This window comes from Manis javanica, chromosome 1 (assembly GCF_040802235.1).
Source record: "Manis javanica isolate MJ-LG chromosome 1, MJ_LKY, whole genome shotgun sequence".
In the NCBI taxonomy this organism is placed as follows: Eukaryota; Metazoa; Chordata; class Mammalia; order Pholidota; family Manidae; genus Manis; species Manis javanica.
In genome coordinates this window covers 159989965-160014875 of record NC_133156.1, presented here as the reverse complement: position 1 = coordinate 160014875, position 24911 = coordinate 159989965, and the positions used below count along the sequence as shown (strand labels likewise).

General features: G+C 44.0%; 1 protein-coding gene across 1 annotated transcript in view; it reads right to left on the bottom strand.

Moving 5' to 3' along the window:
- Positions 1 to 1005: 1005 nt before the first annotated feature.
- The window catches only part of CREG2 (cellular repressor of E1A stimulated genes 2), a 34753-nt gene continuing 10847 nt past the window's right edge, over positions 1006 to 24911 (bottom strand). The window contains exons 3-4 of the mRNA XM_017654372.3: positions 5800 to 5913; positions 1006 to 3351 (exon numbers count right to left, since the gene is read on the bottom strand). Coding sequence (XP_017509861.2) covers positions 3204 to 3351; positions 5800 to 5913 — 262 coding nt within the window. The 3' untranslated portion in view covers positions 1006 to 3203. The remainder of the gene's footprint in view (positions 3352 to 5799; positions 5914 to 24911) is intronic.

The window sequence follows — 24911 nt, the reverse complement described above, 5'->3', positions numbered from 1 at the left end:
GAGAGTTCTCCATATATTCTAAACACTAATCGTTTGTTGGATATGTGGTTTGCAAATATTTTCTTCCAGTATGTAGCCTCTCTTTTCATTCTCTTAACATGGTCTTTTGCAAAGCAAAAGTTTAAGGTTTTGACGAAGTATAATTTATCAAACTTTCCTTTTAAGGACTGTGCTTTTGGTGTCAAGACTAAGAAAGAATTCCTTGATTAGCCCTATGTACTAATGATTTTCTACTTTTAAAAAAACGTTCTATAGTTTTGTGTTCCATGTTTAGGGTTATGATCTATTTTGAGTTAATTTTTCTATAAGGTATGAGGTTTAGTTTGAGGTTCTTTTTATTTGTCTATGGATATTCAATGGTACATTTATTGAAAAGACTCTCCTCCCTCCATTGAATTACTTTTGTACTTTCATAAAAGGTCAATTGAGCATATTTGTATGGGTCTATTTCTTGATTCTTTATTCTATTCCATTAACTATGTGTCTATGTCTATGACTCCACCAATACCCCACTCACTTGATTACTGTAGCTACATAATAAATCTTTATATTGGGTTGGTAGAGTGATTCCTCCTACTTATTCTTTTATAAGATTGTATTAGCATTCCAACTCTTGTGCCTTGGAACTTTTAGAATAAGTTTGAATATATCTATAAACACCTTGCTGGGATTTTGATAGAAATTTCATTCAACCTATACATGAATCTGGGGAGAATTAACATCTTTATTATTTTGAGTCTTCCAATTCATGAACATGGTATGTCTCTTCATTTATTTAGGTCATTGATTTCTTTCATTAGCATCTTTCAATTTTCAGCATATAGAGCCTGTACCTGTTTTGTTAAACTTATATCTAAGTATTTATTTTCTTTGGAGTGATTGTAAATGGTATTGTGGTTTTAATTTTGGTTTCCATCTTACTCATTGTTAACATATAGAAATTTAGTTAAATTTTGTTTCCTGATTTCATATCCTGAGAACTGCTTAACTTACTAGTTCTAGGAGTTTTGTTTTCTTAAAAAAAAAAAAAGATTCTTTGGAATATTCTATGTAGACAATCATGTCATCTATAAAAGGATACTTTTTTTCTATCTTTCTAATTGTATGCATTTATTTCTTTTTCTTGCCTTAACACTGTGTCTAGAACTTCAAGTACAGCTTTAAAACTTTTAATCAATGTAAAATTTTAGAGATTTACTCAAACTTACTGGCCTGAATGAGGCCCATCATTCTCAAACAGAAGAATTTTCAACATGCTTCTTACCATCGCACCTGCCCAGATTTCATTTTCTGCAGTTTGGATAAATAATCAACAGCCTTCAAATGTGGTTATAAATGGAACCCACACTGCAAAGCCCCTTGAAGTAGTGAAAGTCCCTTTAATGAGCTAAGTGGAACCTGATTTTTAAGAAAACTTAGCATAGAAACATTATCCATATGGCAGGACCAGGAGGCAACAATGCTCAGATAGTCAAAGTTTGAAGCTGACTTATGGAATATATGCTTCATTCTTCCAGTTTCCCCTCTTATCTCAAAAGTGGAGGTAACAATAATTTTAAACTCTGAAAGTATGAAATACCCTCAAAGTCACCTTATTCTTGGATAATAGAAATCGCTATATTATTGGGAACTTTTCTGAGAATTTTAATAAGTGAAGAATTCTGTGCATCTTACTGTTTTTAGTAACAGGCACTTAATATTTTGACAATTCAAACTCTCTTCATGTCTTAATTTTTTAAACAAAAGTGTAACCATTCATACACTTTTATTTAAAAATACATATTTCCTATATATAGTGTTGTGTTTTTATATTATACAACATACCTAACCCACTGAAAAAGGTTTATAGCCATTATAGAAAGACAGAAAACGGTACTGCTAGAGCTTTATAGAGTCCGATAGATGAGATCTTAGATGTATACACATAGGTCCTTGTAGGTGTCAGGTGTGTACACAGTTGCAAGGTAGTTTCTTGCAAACACCAGGAGCTCCTGCATATAATTTGTAGAAAATTTTAAATCTGTACTAAGAATCAAATTTCAGAGGCCTTTTTTTTTTTTTTTTTTTGGTAGAAAGCAGTAACCAATCAAATATGGCAGGTTAGGTATGATTTTACCGATCTTGCTGATTCAATGACTACCTGTACATTTGAGTAACTCTTTTGTCTTGTCATTAAGATTGAGCATCATCCAGTGACCACTTCATCCATTGTGCACTCTGTGTTCTGGGGTCAGATGCTGGGACATTGACTTAGCCTCAGTCTTCTCATCTATGGGTGGACAAGATGATATGCATCTCACTGATGGTGAGGTTTAAAAATGAGATGCCCCGACCAGGGCCTGGCCCAGGGAACGTGCCTTCTGTTACTGACTTGTTTTCTTCCTTCTCTTGTACATACATTGCCTTTGTGCCTTCCCGGGTTCATCCTCCCTCCTCTTCTCTCTATACACCACAGAAGAAGGTGCCACTTCTTTTGGATGCCCCCTCAGGCCTAAGAGAAGCGTTAGTGGTGAGGATCTGGGGAGACTGATGCCGAAGCTGCTCCTCCTTGTCAACATCGCCCATGGCCTGCTTACATAGAGTAGGACTGTGCATGAAACTCTATCATGATACAGTGGGGAGAAAGCTTTATAAGTGACAGATACATTCTAGCAAATGTGACTTAATAATCCATCTGCAATCCAGTTGTGTGATGAGTAACCCACAGACAAAGAGTCCTGCACCCCGGCCCTAGACATAAGACTGCGGCTGTGTGATGCAGACTTAGGTCCTCCGGGGCTGCAATGATCTTAGGCCCCAAGACACTGCCTTTGGCACAGCAAGAACAAAACACTCTCACAATACAAAGAAATAACACTGTGCATACAGGCATAATTTTTCTCTTGTCTTAAAGTATGGGACACCTACTGTCTCAGCATGTCACTTTGACAACCAACAATGATTCCCAAGTAGGTGAATCTGGATGGAACACAACATAAACAAAGACTATAGGTGGGAAGTACCTGGGTGAAGTAGAGATTTGCAAATAACCACTTTAATCTCCAGTCTAGCATGGGGTTCACTGGTCAACCTTTCTTATTCTGCTATAAGTGACAGGGCCACTATGAACCCTTCAACAAAGAGAGAGCAGTCATTTGCTGTCTGACAGCATCACTTGAAAGGTTTTCATTTTATATAAACACCAAGACTTTCCTCTTACTCCATCAGGCCTTTCTTGGAACCGCTTTGAAGTATTCCTCCCTTGAAATGTCGGATACCCCTCCATACCACTTCTGAAGCCAGATATGTTGTATTCGCATTGTCATAAAGAACCATTCATACTGACGAGGCCACTTCCTCATAACTGGGTGTCTGCAGAAACAAAGGAGAGGTCATGATAAAGCTGTTCTTATCAGAGTCTGGGCCCTCCCAGAGCACAGGTCCAGACTCTATGCATCCTGGTCCAATCATATGGCCCTCCAGACTCCAGGCCTCACTGGGGCTGAGACCTGCTTAAGCCAGCCAGAGGCAGAAGCCAGGCAGCCAGGGATGGGGATGGGCATCTGTGTCCCCACGGAGGGGCAAACAGGCTCCTTGGTACGAATCCTGGTTTGATGCCTCCCAGGCCACTTGCACTCTCAGCCCTGGTCTCCCCATGATGGTGTCAGATCACGGGGCTGGGTAGGGCACAAACAAATAGGTACACATCAAGCACCTGCCCAGGGTGAGTGCTCGGTGAACGCCAGCCACGGGTATCAGGAAGTGTGAAGAAAGGCGTTCATGCATCTCTGTATGAAATGTTCCAAGAATTGTGAGCCTTTGAAACAAATCTGTTCATGGGAATTCAGATTGCCATTCCTGCAGCAGGCTTAGAACTATGGGGCCAGGCTGAGAAGCAGCCAGAGTGGACAGGGAGCGCCACATTCCCTTCTATTTCCCGCCTTGCTTTCCCCTCGTGGGTAGCCCTCAACACATGCATTGTTCCTAAGGGCAGAGGCTGTGGCTCACTTTTTTTAAACATCATAAAAGTAAAAATTTTATTTATATCTAAACATGTTATAAACAAAATTCAAAGACCAAGTGCAAACTGGGAAAAACACTTTCAACAAAGCAGATGCAATAATAGGTTGATGGTACTTCATAACAAATTTTATCTTGAAATAATCATAAGCTTACAGAGAAGTTGAAAGTACAGTATAAATAACTATTTTTTTTCCTAAACTATCTGAAGGTAAGTTGCTGATCTGAGGCCCCAATGCTTCAAATACTCATGTGGCCAAGATAATAAAATGATTGTTGTGATTTTAAGCAAGATAGTTTTGTATCGATAACCAGAACAAATTTTGGCACCTGCAAATGGGGGGCAGGTGTAAGAAATGCACTCAGCGGGGCTCTGGTTTTGGGTCCAGCAGTGAGTTGAAGGTAGAAGGACCTTGAGGAGACTGACCGTGAGGGCTTAAGAGAAGCTGAAGCCAGAGGTAAAGGCACCTGTGATGTAGCTTTGGAAAATTTGGCAACACTGTTACCTGCAGTAATGTGGAAAATCGGAAATGAACTTAATGAACCCAGTGGTCTAACTAAGATGTTGGCCTCATCTCACTGACTGTAATAACTGTAAGAAGAGAGATGGAAACTAACGAATGCTAGCTGAGTTTGAAAATGAAGCATGCACACACACCTATGGTTATTTTCTCTATCGATGTGTTGAAAACCATGATTTCATGTTGCTATTTCCAATCTCAATTCAATCCCAGAGGTCATCCTAGTTTTCTCTCTTTGTGCATCTGTAACTCTTTTCATGGCAATGAGAAACCAGGCTCCCCTTCTCTTTACTGAATTCACTTATATGATGATTCTCCCATGTGTAAAATCTCCCCATCTCTGTGGGGATGTGGATGGATCAGTTAACTTACCACCTACTTTCACATTACTCTTCCACTAATTTCGACAAGCAATTAATCTGCCTGTTCTAATAGCCCACAATCCTGCCTGGATACCTGCCGCTCCTTACCCCAGCTCTGACCTTTCACTCCAGCCACCCCCTGCCTGGATAGTCTGCTCACCCGCAGACTCTGACACCCCTGAAAACCACCCTTTCTATGCACACACCCTGCTTACTTTGCTCTGCCCCCTGCCCCCCATTGTGTTCCCTACACCAGTGAATTTCTTAACTTCAACATGCATGCTAATTTCCAGGGACATGCTTTAAAAATTTAGATGGAGTCTCATCCCCAGAGAATCCAATCTGGTAAGCAGGCCGAGGGGGGGGCGCCCAGAGAGCCAAATCTGAGCAAGCCCCCTGAAGGGTTCAGATGTAGGCAGTGAGAGGAAACCCTGAGAAACACTACTCCCTCCCTTTGGCACAGTGCTTTGCTTAGAGTGGACATTAGAAAATGTTTGCCGTGTTGACAGCAAAGCCTCAGGGACTTCCGTTTCAAGGCAGGGCCCTGGAAAAGGTTGGCAGGTGGAAGGAACAGTCCCTGGAACCCCTTGATGTGAGGTGCTCTCAAGAGGCAGGGTTAGCCCCCTGCAAAGCCCTTTACCCGGCCGTTGCTACCACCTCGAGCAGCCGAGGCGGCCAGCGGGAGGTTGGCGGTGGGCCACCAGAGGCAGTTCAGTTACTGTCGCCTCCACAGAGGCTCAAATGGCACAGCTTGGACCTTTATTTTTGTTACTGTATTTTTCTGGGCAAACCAAGATTTATATATATATATTTTATTAAGGTATCATTGATATATGATCTTATGAAGGTGTCACATGAGCAACATTGTGGTTACTACATTCACCCTTCTAAGATTTATATTTAAAGCATATACACACCTTGAAAACATGGCTTGCTTGGCAAATTCCACTTCTTCTGGAGACACGGTGATCATCTGGCCAGTGAGTATCAACCGGGCACATCGGGGATCTTCTGGGTCAACGATATTTTTTCTGCATTTGAGGAACATTTTTCACACATTAAAATGATGATAGAACATCAGCCTGAAATACTAAGGATTTTATTAAAAACAAAAGACCGTAGTCACATTCCTGGTTACATCATTCAGGTTTTCACATGGCCTGTAATTTCTTTTAAATACTCTGGCTTGGGCAGTGGAAGAGGTGTGCGTAAGTCCGATGTCAGTCTGCATCCTTGGGACAGCAGATAACATCTGAAGAGCTCTAGCCCAGTCTGCACACACTAGGACCAGCCTCTGCAAGAGCCCAGTTGGGAGCTGCTGTCCAGAATCCTGTTGCTGCTCTGTTGTGCATCTGTAACTCTTTTCATGACAATGACGGGGGGGCACCACAATTCACTGAAAGACACTATGAATGGCACTCCTGGATTCAGACAATGCATCTGCCTGGATCCGGCGGTGACCGAGGGAAAGATTCTAAGTATCACTATCAAATTGAGCAAGTTCCTTACTCAGCATAAAGGATGTTAGAAATAACAGGAACAGTGGTGTCACTGTATTGGTGACTGCTTGCTAGTAAGTGTTTCAATGGTGGCAGAATTCTTCCAAGACTTGTTTTCATTGTAAGAAAGCAGTGAGGGTGTGGGGAAGGCCAATGAAAGTTCTCCCTTACTTCTAATCATGTGAGGCTACCTATTTCTGGAAGAGATATAAAGAGGAGAATCTGCTTTTCCAAATGTTCAGATAGTGGCTTCACCTCAAACCCTGGGAGAAAACTCTGGTCACAGCTGGTGCCTTATGCATTTTGCAAGCTCTCTCCATGGCTGTCTGAGAGGTGGTTTAAAGATGGGGTAACCTACAGTCATACAATGTTTATGCCTTCATATAATGGTTTTGGTATTCCTAAGATGCTTCTGGGTCTATTCTGTTATTCGCTGCTGTAATAAGATTTGTTCACTTTTACACCAAGTGAGGTTGTACATCGCCTCATTTTGTTTGATCTTCATGGCAACCCTAGGAGATGGGTGCGGTTATCAATTCATTTTAGGGCTAAGGAAAATGAAACGCAGGTGGGCTCAGTGCCTGGCCTGGGGCCACGGCACTCGCAGGGCTGGTCTCAAGCAAGAAGGTAGGCGCCCCTCAACCTGCCCCTTGCTTCTTGGCACGTCTCAGACTTACCCTCTCCTCAAAGTTCATGGCTTCCCTCTCTTATTATCTAATTGTGGATTTTTTAATATCATGCTAGAACATTTTATCAAAAGTGCACCTTAGAGTGAAAAAAATGCTAGCACATTAGGGAAAAAAGTGCACGCAAAGATACTTGTTACAGCACTGTTTATGATGGTAAGAATTAGAAGTAAGCAAATGCTTAGCAGTGGGGAAACACAAATAAGATCAATTTTATAAAAACTATGGAATACAAACTTAAAAATAAATGAGATGCAGCTGAAGGTGTCCATGACAAAGATGTATGTAAAAATAACCCAATTAATGAATGAGCCAAAGACCTTAACTGACACCTTACCAAAGAAGATATACAGGTGGCAAATAAGCACATGAAAAGATGCTCAACACTGTATGTCAGCAAGGAAATACATGTTGAAACAACAAGATACCACTTACACCTGTTAGAATGGCCCAAATCCAGAACACTGACATAACCAAATGCTGACAAGGAGTAACTCTCATTCATTGTTGGTGGGAATGCAAAATGGGTCAGCCACTTTGGAAGACCACTGTCACTTTCTTACAAAGCTAAACATACTCTTATCATATGATCCAGCAATTGTGTTCCTTGGTACTTACCCACAAGAGTTGAAAATGTGTATCCACATAAAAACATGCACATAGATGTTTACAGCAATTTTATTAATAATGGCCAAATTTTGAAAGCAACCAAGACATTCCTCAGTAGGTGAATGGATAAATAAACTGTGGTACATCCAGACAATGAAATATTACTCAGTGCTATAAAGAAGTAAGCTGTCAAGCCATGGAAAGACATTAGGGAACTTGAATGCCTATTTATTTAGTCAGTGAAAGACACCAGTCTGAGAAGGCTACATAATGTATGAGTCCAGCTATATGACATTCTGGAAAAGACAAAATTATGGGGACAGTAAAACATTAGTGTTTTCCAGGAATTTGGGGTGGGGGATAGAGCTGGGAGAGATGAACAGGCAGAGCAAAGGGGACTTTTAGGACAGTGAAAAACTCCGTATGATATTATAAGACAGATATATATCATTATACATTTGTCCAAACCCATTGAATGCACAGCACCATGAGCAAACCCTTAGGGAACGACAGACTTTGGGTGACCATGATATGTCAATGCAGGCTCACCCTTGGTTACAAAGAAGTACCTCTCTGGTGAGTGACATTCATAATAGGGGAGCCATCCTAATGAGTGTGAATTGGTACCACACTGTAGTTTTCATTTGCATTTCCCAGATGGCTAATGAATTGAACACCTTTTCATGTGCTTATTAGCTACTTGCATATCTTTCAGACAAAAGTCTATCCAAATCCTTTGCCCATTTTTTAATTGGATTGTCTTTTTATTGTTGTTATAAGAGTTCTTTATATACATTATATATATTTATACAAACGCCTTGCCAGTATGTGATTTAAAAATATTTCTTATGGGTTTTCACTTTCTTGATGGTGTTCTTTGATGCAAAGAAATTTAAATTTTATCAAGCCCAAATTACCTATTTTTCTTTTGTTTCCATTTATGATGTTTTAAAACCTCCTGGCAACCTAAGGCAAAGGATCCTTACCAAAATCCTATAATCTGTTACATTTGATAGAATAATGCAAACATGTCCATATCACTAGACATTGTAGCTTTCTTTGTAGTATGGTAAGAAATAGGAATATGTATAAAGATTGGGAAACAATAAACCAAGTTATAGTCATCTGAAAATTAAATGGCTGTATACAAAGGAAATGAATCCACACCCAGAACATTAGTATTAGGAAGAAAGCTTAGCAAGACGGCTGAATTCATGAACAAGAATTGTAAAACAATTGTATTCCTACTTATCAGCAAAAACTATTTTTAAAAAGTACATTTTTTTAGTGATGTAATTTAAGATGGTAACAAAACCTATAAAAAATGCCTGAAGATAAATTTAACAAAAAAAGTGTAATACCTTGTTGGAAAAAATTTCGAAACTTTTATCAAAGTACATAAATGGCCTAATGGCCTAAAGAAAGGGAGATTTATACACATGAATGGGAAAACTGAATCTAATGGAGAATGAACCTATATGGACAATGCAATTTCAATTAAAATTCTGATATATTTTTTAATAGAACTAAACAAGCCAAATCTAAACTTAATATGGACTAAGAAAGTGTGAGAAGAGTCAAAACCATTATAAAGGAGAAAACAAAGTGGGAAGCTTTCTGTACCAGGTGGCAAGTCTTAACATAAACAATGCAGTCATATTGGTGCAAAGATAGACCAAGGGAACGGACTATAAAGCCTCGGAACAGGCCCAAGCCTATGTGATACTTGACATATGACAGGGTTAGAAATTAGCAACGAAAGTTCTGATTACCCAATAAATGGTGCTAAAAAAATGGTTATCTGTATGGGAAAAATCTAAAAAGAGATCTCTATGTCATACCACATACAAATAAATTCTCAGTTGAATTAATGGTTTAAATGTCTAACACAAAGATCTAATACTTATAGGATAAAATACAGGAAAATGTTTTTATGACCAGGTCAGAAAGAATTTCTTAAGCAAGACACAAAGTGCATAAACCATAAAGGTAGATGAATTTGATTTAACTAAAATGAAAGCTTTAACAAAAGATTTCATGAGTCAGGTGTTGTTTGATGTCTATTAATTTCCACCACGATTCTTATTCTATCAGTGAGTACGGTGGGCAGAATTGCTAGATGGCCCCCATCGTCTCCGCCCCTAGTGCTGCACCCTGTGCAACTCCTTCTCCTTGAGTGGGGGCAGGGGCTGGGACTTGCTTCTCACCAGTGGATTACGGCAAGGGTGATGGGAATGTGGATCCCATGTCTGTAAGATGTTATGTAAGACTCTTCTGCTGGCCTGGAAGAAGTAAGCTTTATGATGGATGGTCTCCAACAGCAGTGGAGAGAAGGAAGCAGGAGACATCTCGCATTTCCATTTTGCTTGAGGCCAGTTATCGTTAGGAGAAAGGGGAATAAAGTCTTCTTTCCTTGTGTGTTTTGCACAGTTTGTAAAGTTAAGCATTCTGACCTACAGACACTCATAAGCGTGGAAGGACGTGAAAGGCATATAAGTGGTGATTAAGAGTATGGGCTCTTGGTCAGCCTCCTAGATTTGAATCCCGACTGTGACTCAACTTCTCTGAGTCTTAGTTTTATCATATGTAAAGAGAAGATGCAAATAGTTCCTTCCTCAGTGTTGCTATGAGATGCTGGTGGGGGCAGGGTGAGGCTTACCGCTCCTGCTGATGAGGGCTCCCCTAGGTAACCCTCCTGACTTGTACCACTACTCAGACATAAATTAATCAGTATATTTGGAAGAAGGCACTGGACATGTATAGTTTAATCTCATCTCCCTGAAGGAAGGACATGTTCTATTTTACTCCTCTGCCATCAATTAAAGAGGCCTCCCACAACTCTGGAGGCCTAGGGCTCAGTGCTGCCTGGGACCTGCTGCACGTCTGTCCAGTTCTGGAGGTGCCCACACTCTCCATGTTGGCTTTCTCTGTGTGAAGGTGATATTGTGCTATTCCCTCTGCTTTAATGTTTTATTTCTAACTGGTTTTAGATCTGGCAAATTATGGCCAGCTGGCCAAATGTGACCTGCCTCCACTTTTCATGCAGCCCCAGATGTCAGGATAGAGTTGACATTTTTAACTGGCTGAGAAAAATCAAAAGAAGAATACTTTATGACACATGAACATCATACAAAATTCAAATTTCAGTGTGCTTAGATAAAGGTGCACTGGAACACAGATTCATTTGTTTCCAGATTACCCGTGGCTGCTTTCGTACCACAATGGCAGAGTTGAATGGTTGTGACAGAAACTGTGTGGCCTACAACACCTGCAAAGTTTACTATCTTCCCTCCACAGAAAACAAATTCCCAACCCCTAGTTTAGACTGCGGGACTGGACGAGGGATGCTATTCCTTGGGCTGCCCGGCACCCCTCCATGAGGATTGGATGCAGGGATTCACATAATTAGAGGAGCACCTGGCATGCAGCAAGCCCTTGTATGGAGAATGGTGAACCATTACAGGGGGGGCCTGAACTGGGGAGCAGAATGGTTGGAGAGTTAGGGAATTGGAGAGCCTAAAGTGGTGATGGTATCGATTATGAAGTATCAAGAAGATTGTTATAGGCTGAATTGTGTGCCCCTCAAATTCAAACGTTAACCCCCAATGTGACTGTATTTGGAGATAGGGTCTTTAAAGAAGTAATTCATCAATTCCTTCTTTAAGGTGAATGAGGTCACAAGGCTGGTGTCCTAATCCAAGAGCACTGGTGTCCTTCTAAGAGCAGCAGAAGGGAGGAGCATGCAGAGGAAAGGCCACAGGGGGATCACTAGAGAAGATGGCCCCCTGTGAGCCAAGGAGAAAGAGCTCAAGGGAAACCAACCCTGCTGACATCTTAGCCTTGGACTTCCAGCCTCCAGAACTGTGAGAAACTAAATTTCTGTTGTTTCAGCCACCCAGTCTGTGGTCTTTTGTTATGGCAGCCTGAGCTGACACAATGTTGGCAAGGACGGAGCGATGATTCTGAAATGGCAAGCATCAAAAGCCTTCCCTGTACCTCTCTTGCTAAATTTTTTGCAGAGGAAGGACGCTACAGGGTAGAAAGGAGTAAATTAGGAGGCTGATAGATGATATATAATATGGGTGACAGTTAACCTATCAGATCTTGAAAGTTCTTTTTACAGGCTTCAAACAGAGTCTGACTATTTTTGTGGCAGATCCTCTTTGTGGATCGGGAGCTGTAGCATCTACGGATCCTAGAAAATGTGGGAATACCCTCGATCTGGTTTCCAGAAGTAGTGTACGTTTTTGCCCTCCTGGTATGATGTCCACCACATTACATGGTGATGGTAATGGTGATGTATCATGGTAAAAGCTGGCGCCCCCGGTAAGCAAACCTTCATGGTTTCTGGTTGGACTGTGCAAATCATTTCAAATCTACTTACCTAGCTATCTATTTAATTCTTTAGCTTCATAATTTGATTACTGCTTGAGAGAATGATATAATTTCTTTTTCCTTTTTGAAATCAGGCATGGTTGTTTAACATTTACACATCCTCTAAGATTTGAAGGGATCTGACTTGTTTAATCCTCTTAAGTTCAGGTGGTGTCGGTCACATACCACTATCTCCTGGTGTACAGTGAAGGGTTAAAGCTCAGCAGACCTGGGTTGCTCAAACTCTGCACATTTTAAGGAAGGGCCTGTCTTTGGGAGGACTGGACCTTGATTGGCTCCTTGGAAAAGAACCTCTGAATCCTTGAAGCATCCTACTTCATAAGAGAGGTTCTATATGCTTAAGGCCCTGGGCCATGCTGGATCAATTTTACCTCTTAGGGCCTGGAGACTGAGTAGCTAAGATCAGTCATGCGGACACTGTCATGCCCATGTGACAGAATTCCAGCAAAATCCCTGGATACCAAGGCTCAGGTGAGCTTCCCTGGTTGGCAATACTTTGCATGTTTTGTCACGTAGCATTGCTGGTAGAATTAAGCATGTCTCCATGCAATTCCTCGTGGAAGCCTGGGCCTGGTTTCCCTTGGACTTCATCCCATGTGCCTTTTGCCCTTGATGATCTTGATCTGTATCTTCTCACTGTAATAAACTGTGAGCTCCACGTCCTATGAGTCCTTTTAGTGATGTACTGAACCTGACGGTGGTCTTGGGGACCTGTGGCCCAGCTGGCCAAACAGACTCAGACACATCTCTTTTCACAGACGGCCTATATCATAAAATGACTGCCATGAGGCAGGGCTCTTTAGAACTCATTCTTCATCCGTTGCATTGCATTAAAATCTTGAGAGAGGTACGTTTATTAAGCAAAGTGTATGCTCTGCTTATACATAAAGAGCTTGTTTCTACTTACCTAGATATTTTTCTTTATTACACATCCTGTTCAGCTGTAATGAGAGAAATACTGGACATACCCATTGTTAAGGCAAATTGCTTCATGTGGGGACACTGTGTACCATTTGAAAGTGTTATAAGCTCTTGTATTTTTGACACTGCCAAAATGTAGTTGCTGAATTATGAATTTTTCTTGTGGGTTAAATGAAAGAATGATGGGGTACAACCCACAGAATAGCTATAAAAATTTAATTTATGTGGAACTTTGTAAAAAACCTGAGATGGATAGGAGAAAACAAGTAAAAATAGTACACAGGAACTAAATTTATATATACTAGACAAGATCATTACCAGTTGTACCCAATTTGGCCCTAAAACTAATTTATTCACAAAATTGCTCTGGGTGAAAGTAATGAAACGAACACCTGTATATGTGATTATAGAATAACATATTACATTTAAATAGGGAGTGTTTTCCTTCTCCACTGGTGGTAATTACATAGACTAAAAAGGAGATTATATATTTGCATAGGTAAATAGAAAACTTTCCATTTACATTAAGGGTGACCTAGCTTAACTCGGTGTGACTTCCTTCCCAACTGCAGCAGGCAGGATAATGCCCCCCACTTCCACCCCTATCCCAAGATGCCCACATGTTAACCTCTGGAACAGGTGATTCTGTTATTACCATATTTGGAATTAAGGTTGTTAATCAGTTGATTTTGGATAGGGAGATTGTCCTGGATTATCTGCCTAGGCCCAATGCAATCACAAAGGTCCTTAAAAGTGGAAGAAGAGGCCAAAGAGTGTCAGTGATATGACATGAGAAAGACCTGACTGGCCATAGCTGGCTTTGAATAAAGAAGGGGCCACAAGCTAAGGAATGTGGGCAGTCGCTAGAAGCTGGAAGACACAAGGAAATGGCTTTTCCCCTAGAACTTCAGAAAGGAACACAGCACAGTTGACACCTGGTTTTAGCCAGTCAGACCTGTTTGGGACTTCTGACCTCCATAACTGTAATGTAATATATTTGTATTGTTTTAAGCCACTAAGTTGTGGCGATTTGTTACAGCAGCAAGAGGAAACTAATACACAAGCTGGACTGCAATCCCGCCCTTAGTCATGTGAGTGCCACACACTGGAGGTTATTGGCAGCTACTGCTCTTGAAATGGTCAGCAAATGCAGCAGTGACCAGGAAGGAGGACACAGTGTACCCTCAGAACTCTGATCGATGGCTTTCAGTTCATGGGAGTGGACTCCATGAACAGCAGCTGTGGAGGATGTCCCCTTGTCTTAATGATGTACTTTGTGTATTATGTGGGCATCCACTTCTCCCCTGCACAGCTTCAAGGAACCCTGTCCAGCCCTCAGGGCTGGGACTGCTCAAACCACTCATCACATCCTACCTCCTGGCCATAGTGACAGAGTCAGAAATTGGCATAAGAGCAAGTTTGGTCACTAAAGCTCAAGGAGCTACTGGCTGGGCACTTCTGGAACGGCAGCCCCCTTACTCTCCTTTGGGGTCTACCTGGAGAGATGCTCACTTTTTCTGGACATAAATGGGAACACGTGTACCTGGAAGTTATGGGTACCACACTGGATCACAAGTGGGGCCACCCTTTCAATGATGTGGACATAGGAGATAACAGAGAGGAGAGATGGGAAAATCTCGTTTGGGCTGACATTGCAGAGCCTCTAAGAAAAGCCTATGTCTGGACTTTTCAAATACATGAACTAGTAAGTCTCTTTAATTCTCAAAGTACATCTGAGCTTCTTTTTCTGTTCTTTGTAACTGAGAGGTCTCTCACTAGTACAAGGGCTTTCAGTCCCTGGAACTATGTTTCAGTTCTTGGAATGGGTCCTATGGTTGAGGCATGCCCACCTAATGCTAGGTGGTATTAATAGCAATCCACAAACTACTCTCAATGCAGGCAGCAAAACCATGAGTGAAATGAGGATAGTCCCCCGTGCACACATTTCCATTAAATGGGGTACTGTGCAAAGACAGCCTGTGTTTAAAATATATTCACAAATGTATATATTTCCTTGAGCTAAGGCCATATGTACTATCTCTTTGGATGCAACTCTCCCAGGGTCCCTTGGGTTTCTGAATATCTGATGACCAGAGGACTAGCTTCCCTTGTTCTTGAATACCTTTCCCCAAAGATGTTCATTCAGCAAATAGCCTGGAAAACGGAGAGTGTCTCCCTCTGGGGCAAAGGGCAGGGGGTTTACTGGCCAGCAGGATGAAGATACTGTCTCCCTCCAGGGGTAGACAGCCTTGCTCTCCATTATGCAAGACTTTGGTTCTCTAGACTTGGGGCTCCTCTCCTGTAATAATACAAGCTACTGCACATGCTGATGGTGCCTGGCCCTCCCCACATCTCCCTGTGGGAACAGGGCCGCAGTGGAACTTGACTATAAAGTGCTGCTGTTCTGCAGCTGCTTTGCTGTAAGTAACGTCCTTTATTTCTGACCCAGGAGTCTCGGGTCTTCTGCCAGCACCTGTGACCCGTGGCAGGCTGACTTGTTTGTTAGAACTCACAAGGCTAACTTGCTTGCGGAAAGGGTAAGGGCTAAGGTCTGGTGCGGCCATAGACCCATTAAAGTTCTTGATGTAAAAACGCTAAGTTTCTTTGCTTTTGGTTGGAACTGAATCACTTTGGAATCAGTGAGGTAAACATAATTATATCCTGCTGACTAGAAGCTCTGATTTGTGTGTGTACACACACACACACACACACATATACATCTATATATAAAATGGGGGAATAAATTATTTAAAAATGTAACTTGTTCTTTAGACCAACATGTTCCCTATTACAAAGATTATAGAGCAAAATAACCCAAGAGACCTTGCTGGTGCAAAGTCTGGAGTCCATTGCTTGCCTTGCTCCCCCTGGACCAGTCCAGGGCCTGTCAGGGTCTACGCCCAGCCTGGGGGTGTAAACAGCATGGGCACAGAAAGAGCCACTTGCTTTGCCTACCTGCAGTCCCCCACCCCCACGCCATATTCCTTGTTTCCCATTTAGCATTTTGCACAGCCTGCCGGTCTGAATGCCATCTGCTATTTCCTGATCTCTGACTCTAACTTAACTCCATTCCTTGGCTCCTCAGGGAGCAAGAAAAAAAATCACTATTAAAGAAACTGACTACAGCTCTTTTTGAATTTGTGTACCCCTGGGTGACTGGGTAGATGTGGTGGTGGTGGTGGGAGTGGAGGGCAACAAATTCATCTCAGTAAAAGCTGCTCTGTTGTTAAGGAAAGCATGTTAATGAGTCCGATTATCAGGGTAAGGCAAGGCGCCCTCCCCGCGCACCCAGGCCAGTGTCTGGGGAGACAGAAAGGGAGCTGAGTGTGTATAACACTGCAAACAGGGTCCTCCCTGGTGGTATTGCATTTGGGATTCCTGTGCAGCCAGACCAGAGGGAGTTGCTTTGTTTTGTCTGGTGGAGGTGCTGAGACTCAGAGAAGAAAGGCACAGGGGGGAACCACGGAGCTCAGAGGGGATGCTCGAGAGTGTGGCAGGAGGTGGGAGACGAGGAGGGGGGAGGGGGTGTCCTCCGTCCCTGGGGTGAGGGGCGGCCAGAAGCAGGAGATGCCATGTGATGAGGCTTCTGTCCTATGCTGTACCCGGAGCTGCTCGATTTAGTAGTTAAATATACAGGATGTCCAGTTAAATTTGAATCTTGGATAAACAACTTTTTTTCAGTATAATATGACAGATGATATTTGGGACAAACTTACACTAAAAGAGTATTTGTTTATCCAGAATTCGAATTTAATTGGGCCTCCTGAATTTATCTGACAACCCTAGCTGTACCTCCTCTATCATCCCAGACCCTAGCAAGAGTGGTATGTCCAGTCTGCAGCAGAGGAAGGGAGCCGCCAGTTAGAGTGGTAAGACATGCAGTGGTGACTGAGGAGAGGGGGCAGAGCAAGAGGTGATGTCATCCCCCGCACCACATGTCCTTCTCTGAGAATCCCTGGAAACGCTCAGGTGGGCTACCTGCCTCCTGCACTTGGTGACAGCTTAGTTATTTTATTTGCATATTGCTGGAGAAAGTGTCCCTGGGGACTGAGGGCCTTGCTGAATGGTCTCCATCTCTCTTTCAGGCCAGGGGACACTATTCTGAGCACTTCTCCCCATTCCACTTGTCCTTGGGGCCTGCCACCTGTGTCAGGATAGGTAGCTTGTCACCCAAGAAGACTCCAGCCTCAAGACCAGGACCAGAAAAGCCCCACCTGCTCAGGTGGCTTCCTGGAGAGGCTGGAGGGTGACTTACATGCTGGAAGGTCCTGGTAGATAGTGCTAGAAGCTGTCCTGGAACTGCCCTCTGCTGTTCTGGTCCCCGGCTGCATTCGTAACATCCCACCACTGCTCCGTGTATTGCCTCTGCTGGGTGAAATGCTTGCACACCTGGCCTGGAACTTCTTTTTAAATTCTCATTTAAATTTTGTCTACAGCAGAGTCTAATATGATGTGTGATAGTTTAAGCCAGCAGAGTTGGAGACTAAAACATCAAAAGGGTCTGTTCTTGGGGAATGGGCTGCATGCCCACAGGTACAGACCCATTAGGCAATATTGTTTCAAGGCATGGACCCCATTACATTGAGGTTCCAGAGTGCTTCTAGATAGGGAGAATGGTCAGCTGCAGTACTGTGTATGTAAAAATGCAAGTTAGGTGATCTGGGAGACAGAAGGGAAACAGTAAGACAGTGACTGGGCACTCAAACTGTTTCCAATTAAATGAAGTTGCCTTTCAGATATATAACCTCATCTGAGATAAGTAATCTTCCTTTTGCTACAATTCCTTTTGTATTCACATTTTTATGAGCTACAATTTCCTAAGAGCTTCACAAGGTATGCATTTTTCCAATAAATATGCATGCAACCTTCCCAGACATTTTATTTCTTGTTGGCTAGTTCGTTCAATTTTTTTTTTTACTGTGTTTGTGTTCAGTGACAATGAAAATTATTAAAGAAAAGAATACATTATCATTCCAGACTTATGAAGTTAATACACATGAACATACTCAGAAAAGGACATTAAAATATTTCACTCAACTTTACTCTGATTCTTTAAAATATAGCTGTTTTACACAATCCCTGAGTGACAGGAATACAATTTCAGCTCAGTACTATGACTGGCAATACCACCATCTATGTACAGTTCTCAAACCAGGAGTGGTTTCTTCCCCATAAAAGGCAGTTGGAAATCCGTGGAGCATCTTTTCTCATCATGGATACAGGGATGGGGGCTCTATTTGCATTTAGTATGCGGGCACCAGGATGTCCTGCAATGCATGGGGCTATCTTGCCCAATAAATTGTCCCCTGCAAATGCAACAGAACCCACTGAGATGTGTGCTGAGTTTTGCCTCTCTCTCTCATGTATCCAGCCAGGTAGTAAATGAAGGACAGACAGTATAGAGTTTCCTAACCTAGACACTATTGACACTTGAGGCTGGATGGCTCTTTGAGGGGCTATCCTGTACTGAGCACTGCCCTGGGCCTGACCCATGACACTGCCATAGCGACCTTGCCCCTAGGTTGTAACAACCGCAGATATCTCCAGACATGGCCACATGTCCCCTGGAGACAGGTGCCCTCACCTGTTTGAGACCCACTCATGTTTATACAAATAAATTTACAGACTTTGCAGAGGGAGAGGACAGAGTCCCTCATGTGGTCTTGTACTTTGTCAAAGAAATGTGGGTGCCGTCTGCAGCTGAGAGAGATGGGAGGGGGATGAGTGGGTTTGGTTTGAAAAATGGGAGCTGGTCTGAGCTGAGGGTGGGAGAGGTCTCCCTGGGGGGTGGGGGGACTTTCTAGCAGGGTTGAGAATGTGTGTGGGTATTTTGCTTGTGAATTTTAGGTGGAAGCCATGTGGTTTGTTCAGACTGGCCATGTGGTTTGTTCCTGCAATGCTGAGCCATCTGGTGCAGGCATAGGGGAGGAAGCAGGGTTAATGGGGTTGGGTAGAGCCAGGCAGGAGTTCCAGAGGAAGAGGGGCAGGGGAGGTGCAGGTGGCCTTGGACATGATTAGAAAGATAGACCATGGGTCTAACCTGGGCAAAGAGAGGGGAACCAGGAGGCACTGATGGGGGTGAGATGGTGATGGGGGCAAAGCGGGCAAAGCAGTGAGGGGCTCCATGTGGTCCAAGCACACTGCAGAGGGGCTCCTCGGCAAGAAGGGTAGGGGCGGGATGCCCAGAACAGAGGCTTGGACGTGGAGCATTTGCTACCGAATCTTCAATGTGGTGGTGGTGGTGATAACTCATCTGGAGAAGCTAGGGTGCAGATGGGTCACCCACAGGATGCTGAAGGTAAGAGTGAGAGGACAGCAGTGGAGAGGAAAACTGTGAGGCCCGTGTGGCTTCCACTGCCAGCTTTGCTTCTGCCCTCCAGGGTAAGCCCAGAACAGACAGCTCCTCCCTGGGGCTGGCCTTTCAGACATCTGCAGAGGGTGCTTAGGCGTCCTTAAGACTGTCTCCCTGCCACCCCCCACCCTCGCCCCAGTCTGGCTGCTTAGACTTCCTAGTTTGTCAATATCCCCGTTAAACTATGGATTACAGAATTGGCCTCAATGCTCCAATGCTCCAGGAGAAGGTATGTAAAGGGGAGGAGGTACGTCATGTCCACTATCCTCTACTGGGGAACATGGATGGTGTTATGTATATATTTTTAAATTAAATTAAATTAAATTTTCTTTTATGGCATACCAGTATAAAGCCTCAAACTGTCCCAGTTGATTTTTCCCAGTTTTGTCTTCCCTTCCTGGTTCTATTTTCCTGGTTATGGCTTTGGCTTTCTTGACAATTTCTCTGTGTTTCCCAAACATTATTCACTCCATCAAGCTCCCAATCGGTTCAACTTCAGAAGCCTTCCACGGGCTACCAGACTCTAGCACCTTCCAAGTGCTTATGAATGGCCGAGGACCCAGAAATACCCCACTTTGGTGTTCAGAGTAAACCCCACCGTATTAATCAACCCCTCAGGGACATTCAGCCAGGTGTTTATCTATCCACTTTCACATTCTTTGTGAAACAGTATAAAAGAAACAAACAAATATAAACCTCTCTGCATTGGTATTATTATCCCCTAGTTCATGTTATTCATCCTTGTCCTGAGGACATCCCACAGACTTTCTGTCAAATGCCTTGGGGGTACAATGAGGAGACAACAGTTTCTTGATTTATCACCTTAGTAAACCTATCAGAAAAAGGGACAACTTTTTTGACATGCCATCCTCTCCACCCGATAATGCCTGCAGGCGTTCACTTCTTCCGATTTTAAAGTCACACAAACCAATTAAAAAATGGTCTGTTCCAGAATAACTATAAAAGTTATTTCTGTTCACCTATAGACCCTCTCAGCATCTGCTTTCTGAGACTGAACAAATCCATTTTCAAGCTGTTGATGCTTTTCCCTTTGCTCAGACCAATGTGCTTATCCATGGATTTTCTGACTGTTTTAGAATAAGATTTGTGTCATCCAGAAGCCTGGGGCATAAATATGTAAAGCAGAAAGTGCTCCATGACATCCTTTTACTCATCTAGGGCTGGAATTTTCTCCTCCCCAGGGTCAAATCCTGTAGTTCAAATCTTGTGACCCCAAGTGGCCACACACAAAGGAAGAGGACCTATGGAAGGGGAACTGGGTCCACTTCCAGGCAGGAGAGGAGCAGGGGGTTGAAGTGGCTCACTCTGATACCAAGCCAGCCATGATTCACAGAGCAGTTCAATCTAGAACCCTTTTCTCTGCAGGTTTCACATTTCTCTATTGCTTTGATATGCTGAGAATATATTAAAATTTACATTCATCAATTGAATATCACATGTGTTTGAGCCATTTTAGTATTATATTTTAAATACATCTCTATTATAAATAAGTACAATCGTGACTCTGCCGAAATACATCTTAGCATACATTAGAATAAATTTCCATGTTTCTCTCTACACTTGCAGATGTGTTTAAACTGGCACATCCATCTGTGATTGGTTGAATAACATCCCTCCCCTGACAAAAAGGATGTTCCTATCCTACTCCCAGAATATGTGAATGTTGCCTTATATGGCAAAAGGGACTTTGCTGATGTGATTACATTACGGATCTTGAGATGGAGAGATTGTCCTGGATTACCTGGTAAGCCCAGTGTAATCAGAGTGTCCTTCTAGAGGGAGGCAGATCAGTGTGGGTGGATGTAGAATGGAAGTAGGTTTGAATGATGCAAGGAAGGGGCCACGAGCCAAGGAGCACAGGAGGTGACCGAGGCAGGGAAATGGACTCACCTCTCAGAGCCTCCAGAAGGAACCAGCCCTGCCGACAGACACCTTGCTTGTAGCCCTGTAAGACTCATTTTAAACATCTGACCTCCAGAACTGGAAGAGAATACGTCTGTGCTGTTCTAAGCCACTAAGTTTGTACCAATTTTTTCCAGCAGCCATGGGAAATTAATATATATCAAGGCTCAACTCAAATATTCCATCCAATCACTGATAAATATGTAGCCCTGTTCAATGTTCAAGGCCCCGTGCTAGTTGCCGGGACTGGTAGAGACCCAGGACACAGCCCGGCTCACCCGGAGCATGCCCTCTGGCAGGAGAGGCAGACAGCTGGCTATACCCTTAGTGCTGTATTCACTTGATCATATGACACGGAAACCTGTCTGTGTTCTGAGGGCCATGGAAGGCTGAAATCTGGAAATTAGTGGAGTTAAAGTAAAGAGGCAGCAGAGAAAGCATCCCAGACAGAACGAACAGCAAGGGCTAGGGTCCCCAGGCAGGGAAAAAACAAAGATGGCTGGAATCAGGACACAGGCAGGGAGACTGGAGCCACTCAGGGGTGAACCATGGAGGTCTCACTGGCCATGTTAGGACTGTTACATTTCATCCTAAGAGCAATGGGAAAGCATTGGAGAGTTTAAGCAGGGCAATGGAATAAGGAGATGTGCATTTTGCAAAGATTCCTCTGTTTTGGGATGGACGGTTGGGGGGTGGGGCAAGCAGGGACCCAGGGAGACTGGTCAGGAGCATTTAAAGAGCACAGGTGAGCAAGTGTGGGGGACAGGGCCACCACACTGGGGCCAGGTGGTAGAGAGAAGCAAGCAGGAGAGAGGTGTCAGCTGGGGAAAGTTTGGGAGGAAGACAAGTTGAAGCTTGCTGCCTGGTGGTGAGGTGTGAGAGGGCGAAGGAGGCAAGGGTGCTACCCAAGGGTCTGTTCCTAAAGGCCCAGGAAAGGAAGCCCTCTGGGGAGGGGAGAGGATGAGCCCAGGTGTCCTTGAGATGTCCAAGAGGAGATGTCTAGGAAGCAGCTAGAGTTCAGGTCTGAAGTTCTGATGAGAGGTTCCAGCTGGCTTTGTAAGTTTTGGGGCCCCTGGCATGCATGGATGGTATCTGGGGGTGGGTGGGACAGCAGCAGGGAGAGCACGCAGGTGAGGAGGGGCACAGGATCATTCATGAGAGTCTCTCTCTCCCCAGCATCCATCTCCAGGCCAATGTCTCCTGGGGGGTTAGGATGCTCTGCTTCTTTCAGGAGTATTTCCATGGGCCTCACATCCTTCTCCTCCTCTTAAAGCTGGATGCCACTGTCTTTCATCCTAATCTGGGCAGTGCTGAGCACGGTTCATTGCATAGTAGTTGCTCAGTGAGTAAATACCTGTTGAAGTGAGTGTTTTACTGCAACAGCTTGTCCATGTGTATTTAATAAAGTTTCACGTCTTGCCTCTATTGCAGTGCTACTCAAATGATGGAGATTATACTCAAACAACTTAAGACAACTTAAAATACTTTTGAACTTTGTAGGTGCAACAGCTTCTGCACCAATTCTTCATGAAAGGCTGTATCCCCAGCTGACACTATGTGTTGGGGAGGCAGGGAGTGCAGGGGTGAAGATGGGCTGAGGAGCCAAATGAGACTGATCCTCAGCCCCTTTCAAAGGTGAACTGTGGGTCCTTATGCAAGTTCCTCGTGTCCCCTGTGTCTCAGTTTCCTCACCTGCAGAAAGGGGCTAGCAATGGTACGCCTCTCCTGAGATGCTTGTAGGGATCATGTGGGCTATTTACGTCAATTGCTTAGAGCGCTGCCTGGCCCAGAATCGTGTTAGAGAAATGACTGCTGCCAGACTTATGAGGTACACAACGTACACAGGAGGTTACCAGTTTCTACCTTCCTCTCCTGTCTCCACCACCCCCAATTCTGCATAGAGGGCACAACTGCCAATGACAACCACCACCATTGTTGATACTGACCATGTGCTGGAAACTTTACCCACACGGCCACATTTCATTCATTCCCAGGCACGCTTGTGAGTACCGTCAGTCCCATTTTAGGGATAAAGAAACTGAGGCTCAGACAAATTAAGCAAGTTGCTGAAGGCCAGGCTGGTATTACTTGGTGGGTTTAGGATTAAAGTCAATCAACCGCAAATCAGAGCTCTTTCTTCTAATGTAGTAGTTCCCAAATTATGTATGTTTTAAGAATTCCCGGTGTTCCTTAATCATACAAATTCTAAGACTCCCATCTTCAGACACTGTTGGAGCCCAGGAGTCTGATTTTACAAGCAAATCTGGTGGCGCTGCTGGTCTCGGGCTGCTCCCTGGACGTGGCTTCATTACCCTGCAGCCCACCAGAGGGTTCAGGAGTCAAACCTGGTCATGTTCCCAGGCCTGGAGCTAGCAGCCAGATTGGGGCTCTGAGGCTATCGGTTTGTTCTAGAGGCCGTGCTGCCTCCCAGTGCCCACCATCCGGTGATCTGGTGATCCGGGTGGGGGTGGGCTGGGGGCTGGGCCTCCCTGAAGTGCCTCACCTGCAGCACTGGCCTCTGATGGGCTGCTTCCCTGGAGCCACATGCAAGCCCCCTCTGCCACCCCTCTGGACCTGCCTGGGTGGCCAGGGCTTGCTGCTCTGACTGACGCTACTCCTCTTAGGGCCACATGGCCCACCCTGCCTCCGCCTGGATGATACTCATCAGAAATAGGACAGCCACTCCCTGCAGAGGCATATGTCCACCGAAGCGTGCTTTGCCCTTCCCTTCCTGCTGCGTCGATGGGTCTGGGAGTTGCTGCTCTGTCTGCTCCACTATGTAACACATCATTCTCTGACGGAATCCTTTCTTCATTACATTGGGTATTTGGGTGGCTACAGGGAGAGCAGCAGCCAGAGGGAGCGAGGCTGAGTTGGGAGAGGCGCCGTGTGCAGTGGGGAGGGCATGGGTGTGAGACTTAATTTATCTGCCTTCCAGTTACCACCCCCTCGGTTTCCTAATCTGTAAAATGGAAGGCGGCACGGACGGCCAAGGCCCTTCCAGGCTATAAGCACACTGAAGTCTTGCTGCATCTTACAGAGAAAGCTCTGCTGCCTCTTGGATCACATGTGCCTGCTGCCCAGTTAGCCTCTCAGGGGCAGGCAGGGGCATGGGACAGGGCAGTCCCAGGGGTCTGAGACCTAGGCTGTCCTCATGAATGAAAAGAAACAGGCAGAAAATGAAATGCTTTCTGGGGAACAAACTGGAAATTACTGGGACTAGAAAATTTGAACACAGCTCTAAGATGGGAAGAAAGAGGTAGAGAAACGAAGGAACTTTCAGAGGTCAGTGTCTTGTTTTGAAGGACAGGTCAGGGTGCACTGGATGAGATGGAAGAGAGGAGGATGTCAGGACAGTGGAAATCAGTTGCAGTGTGGAATTTTGCGCATCTCTGACTGTGGAGATGCATGGTTTTAACACTTGGGGGCCCTTCACATACATGGGGATGGTTGGATCTCACTGTCTTGGTTCAAATGACTGGTAACAAATAAGTGGAGAAGAGCCTGATCTTTAAGTCTAATTATGCATGCCTGGCATATAGTGAGTGCTCAATAAGTATCATTTGAAGGGAAATTAATTCTTCTTTTCATTACAATACTTAGCATGTTCTTTGCACACAGTACGCTTAATTCAACTGTTTAAT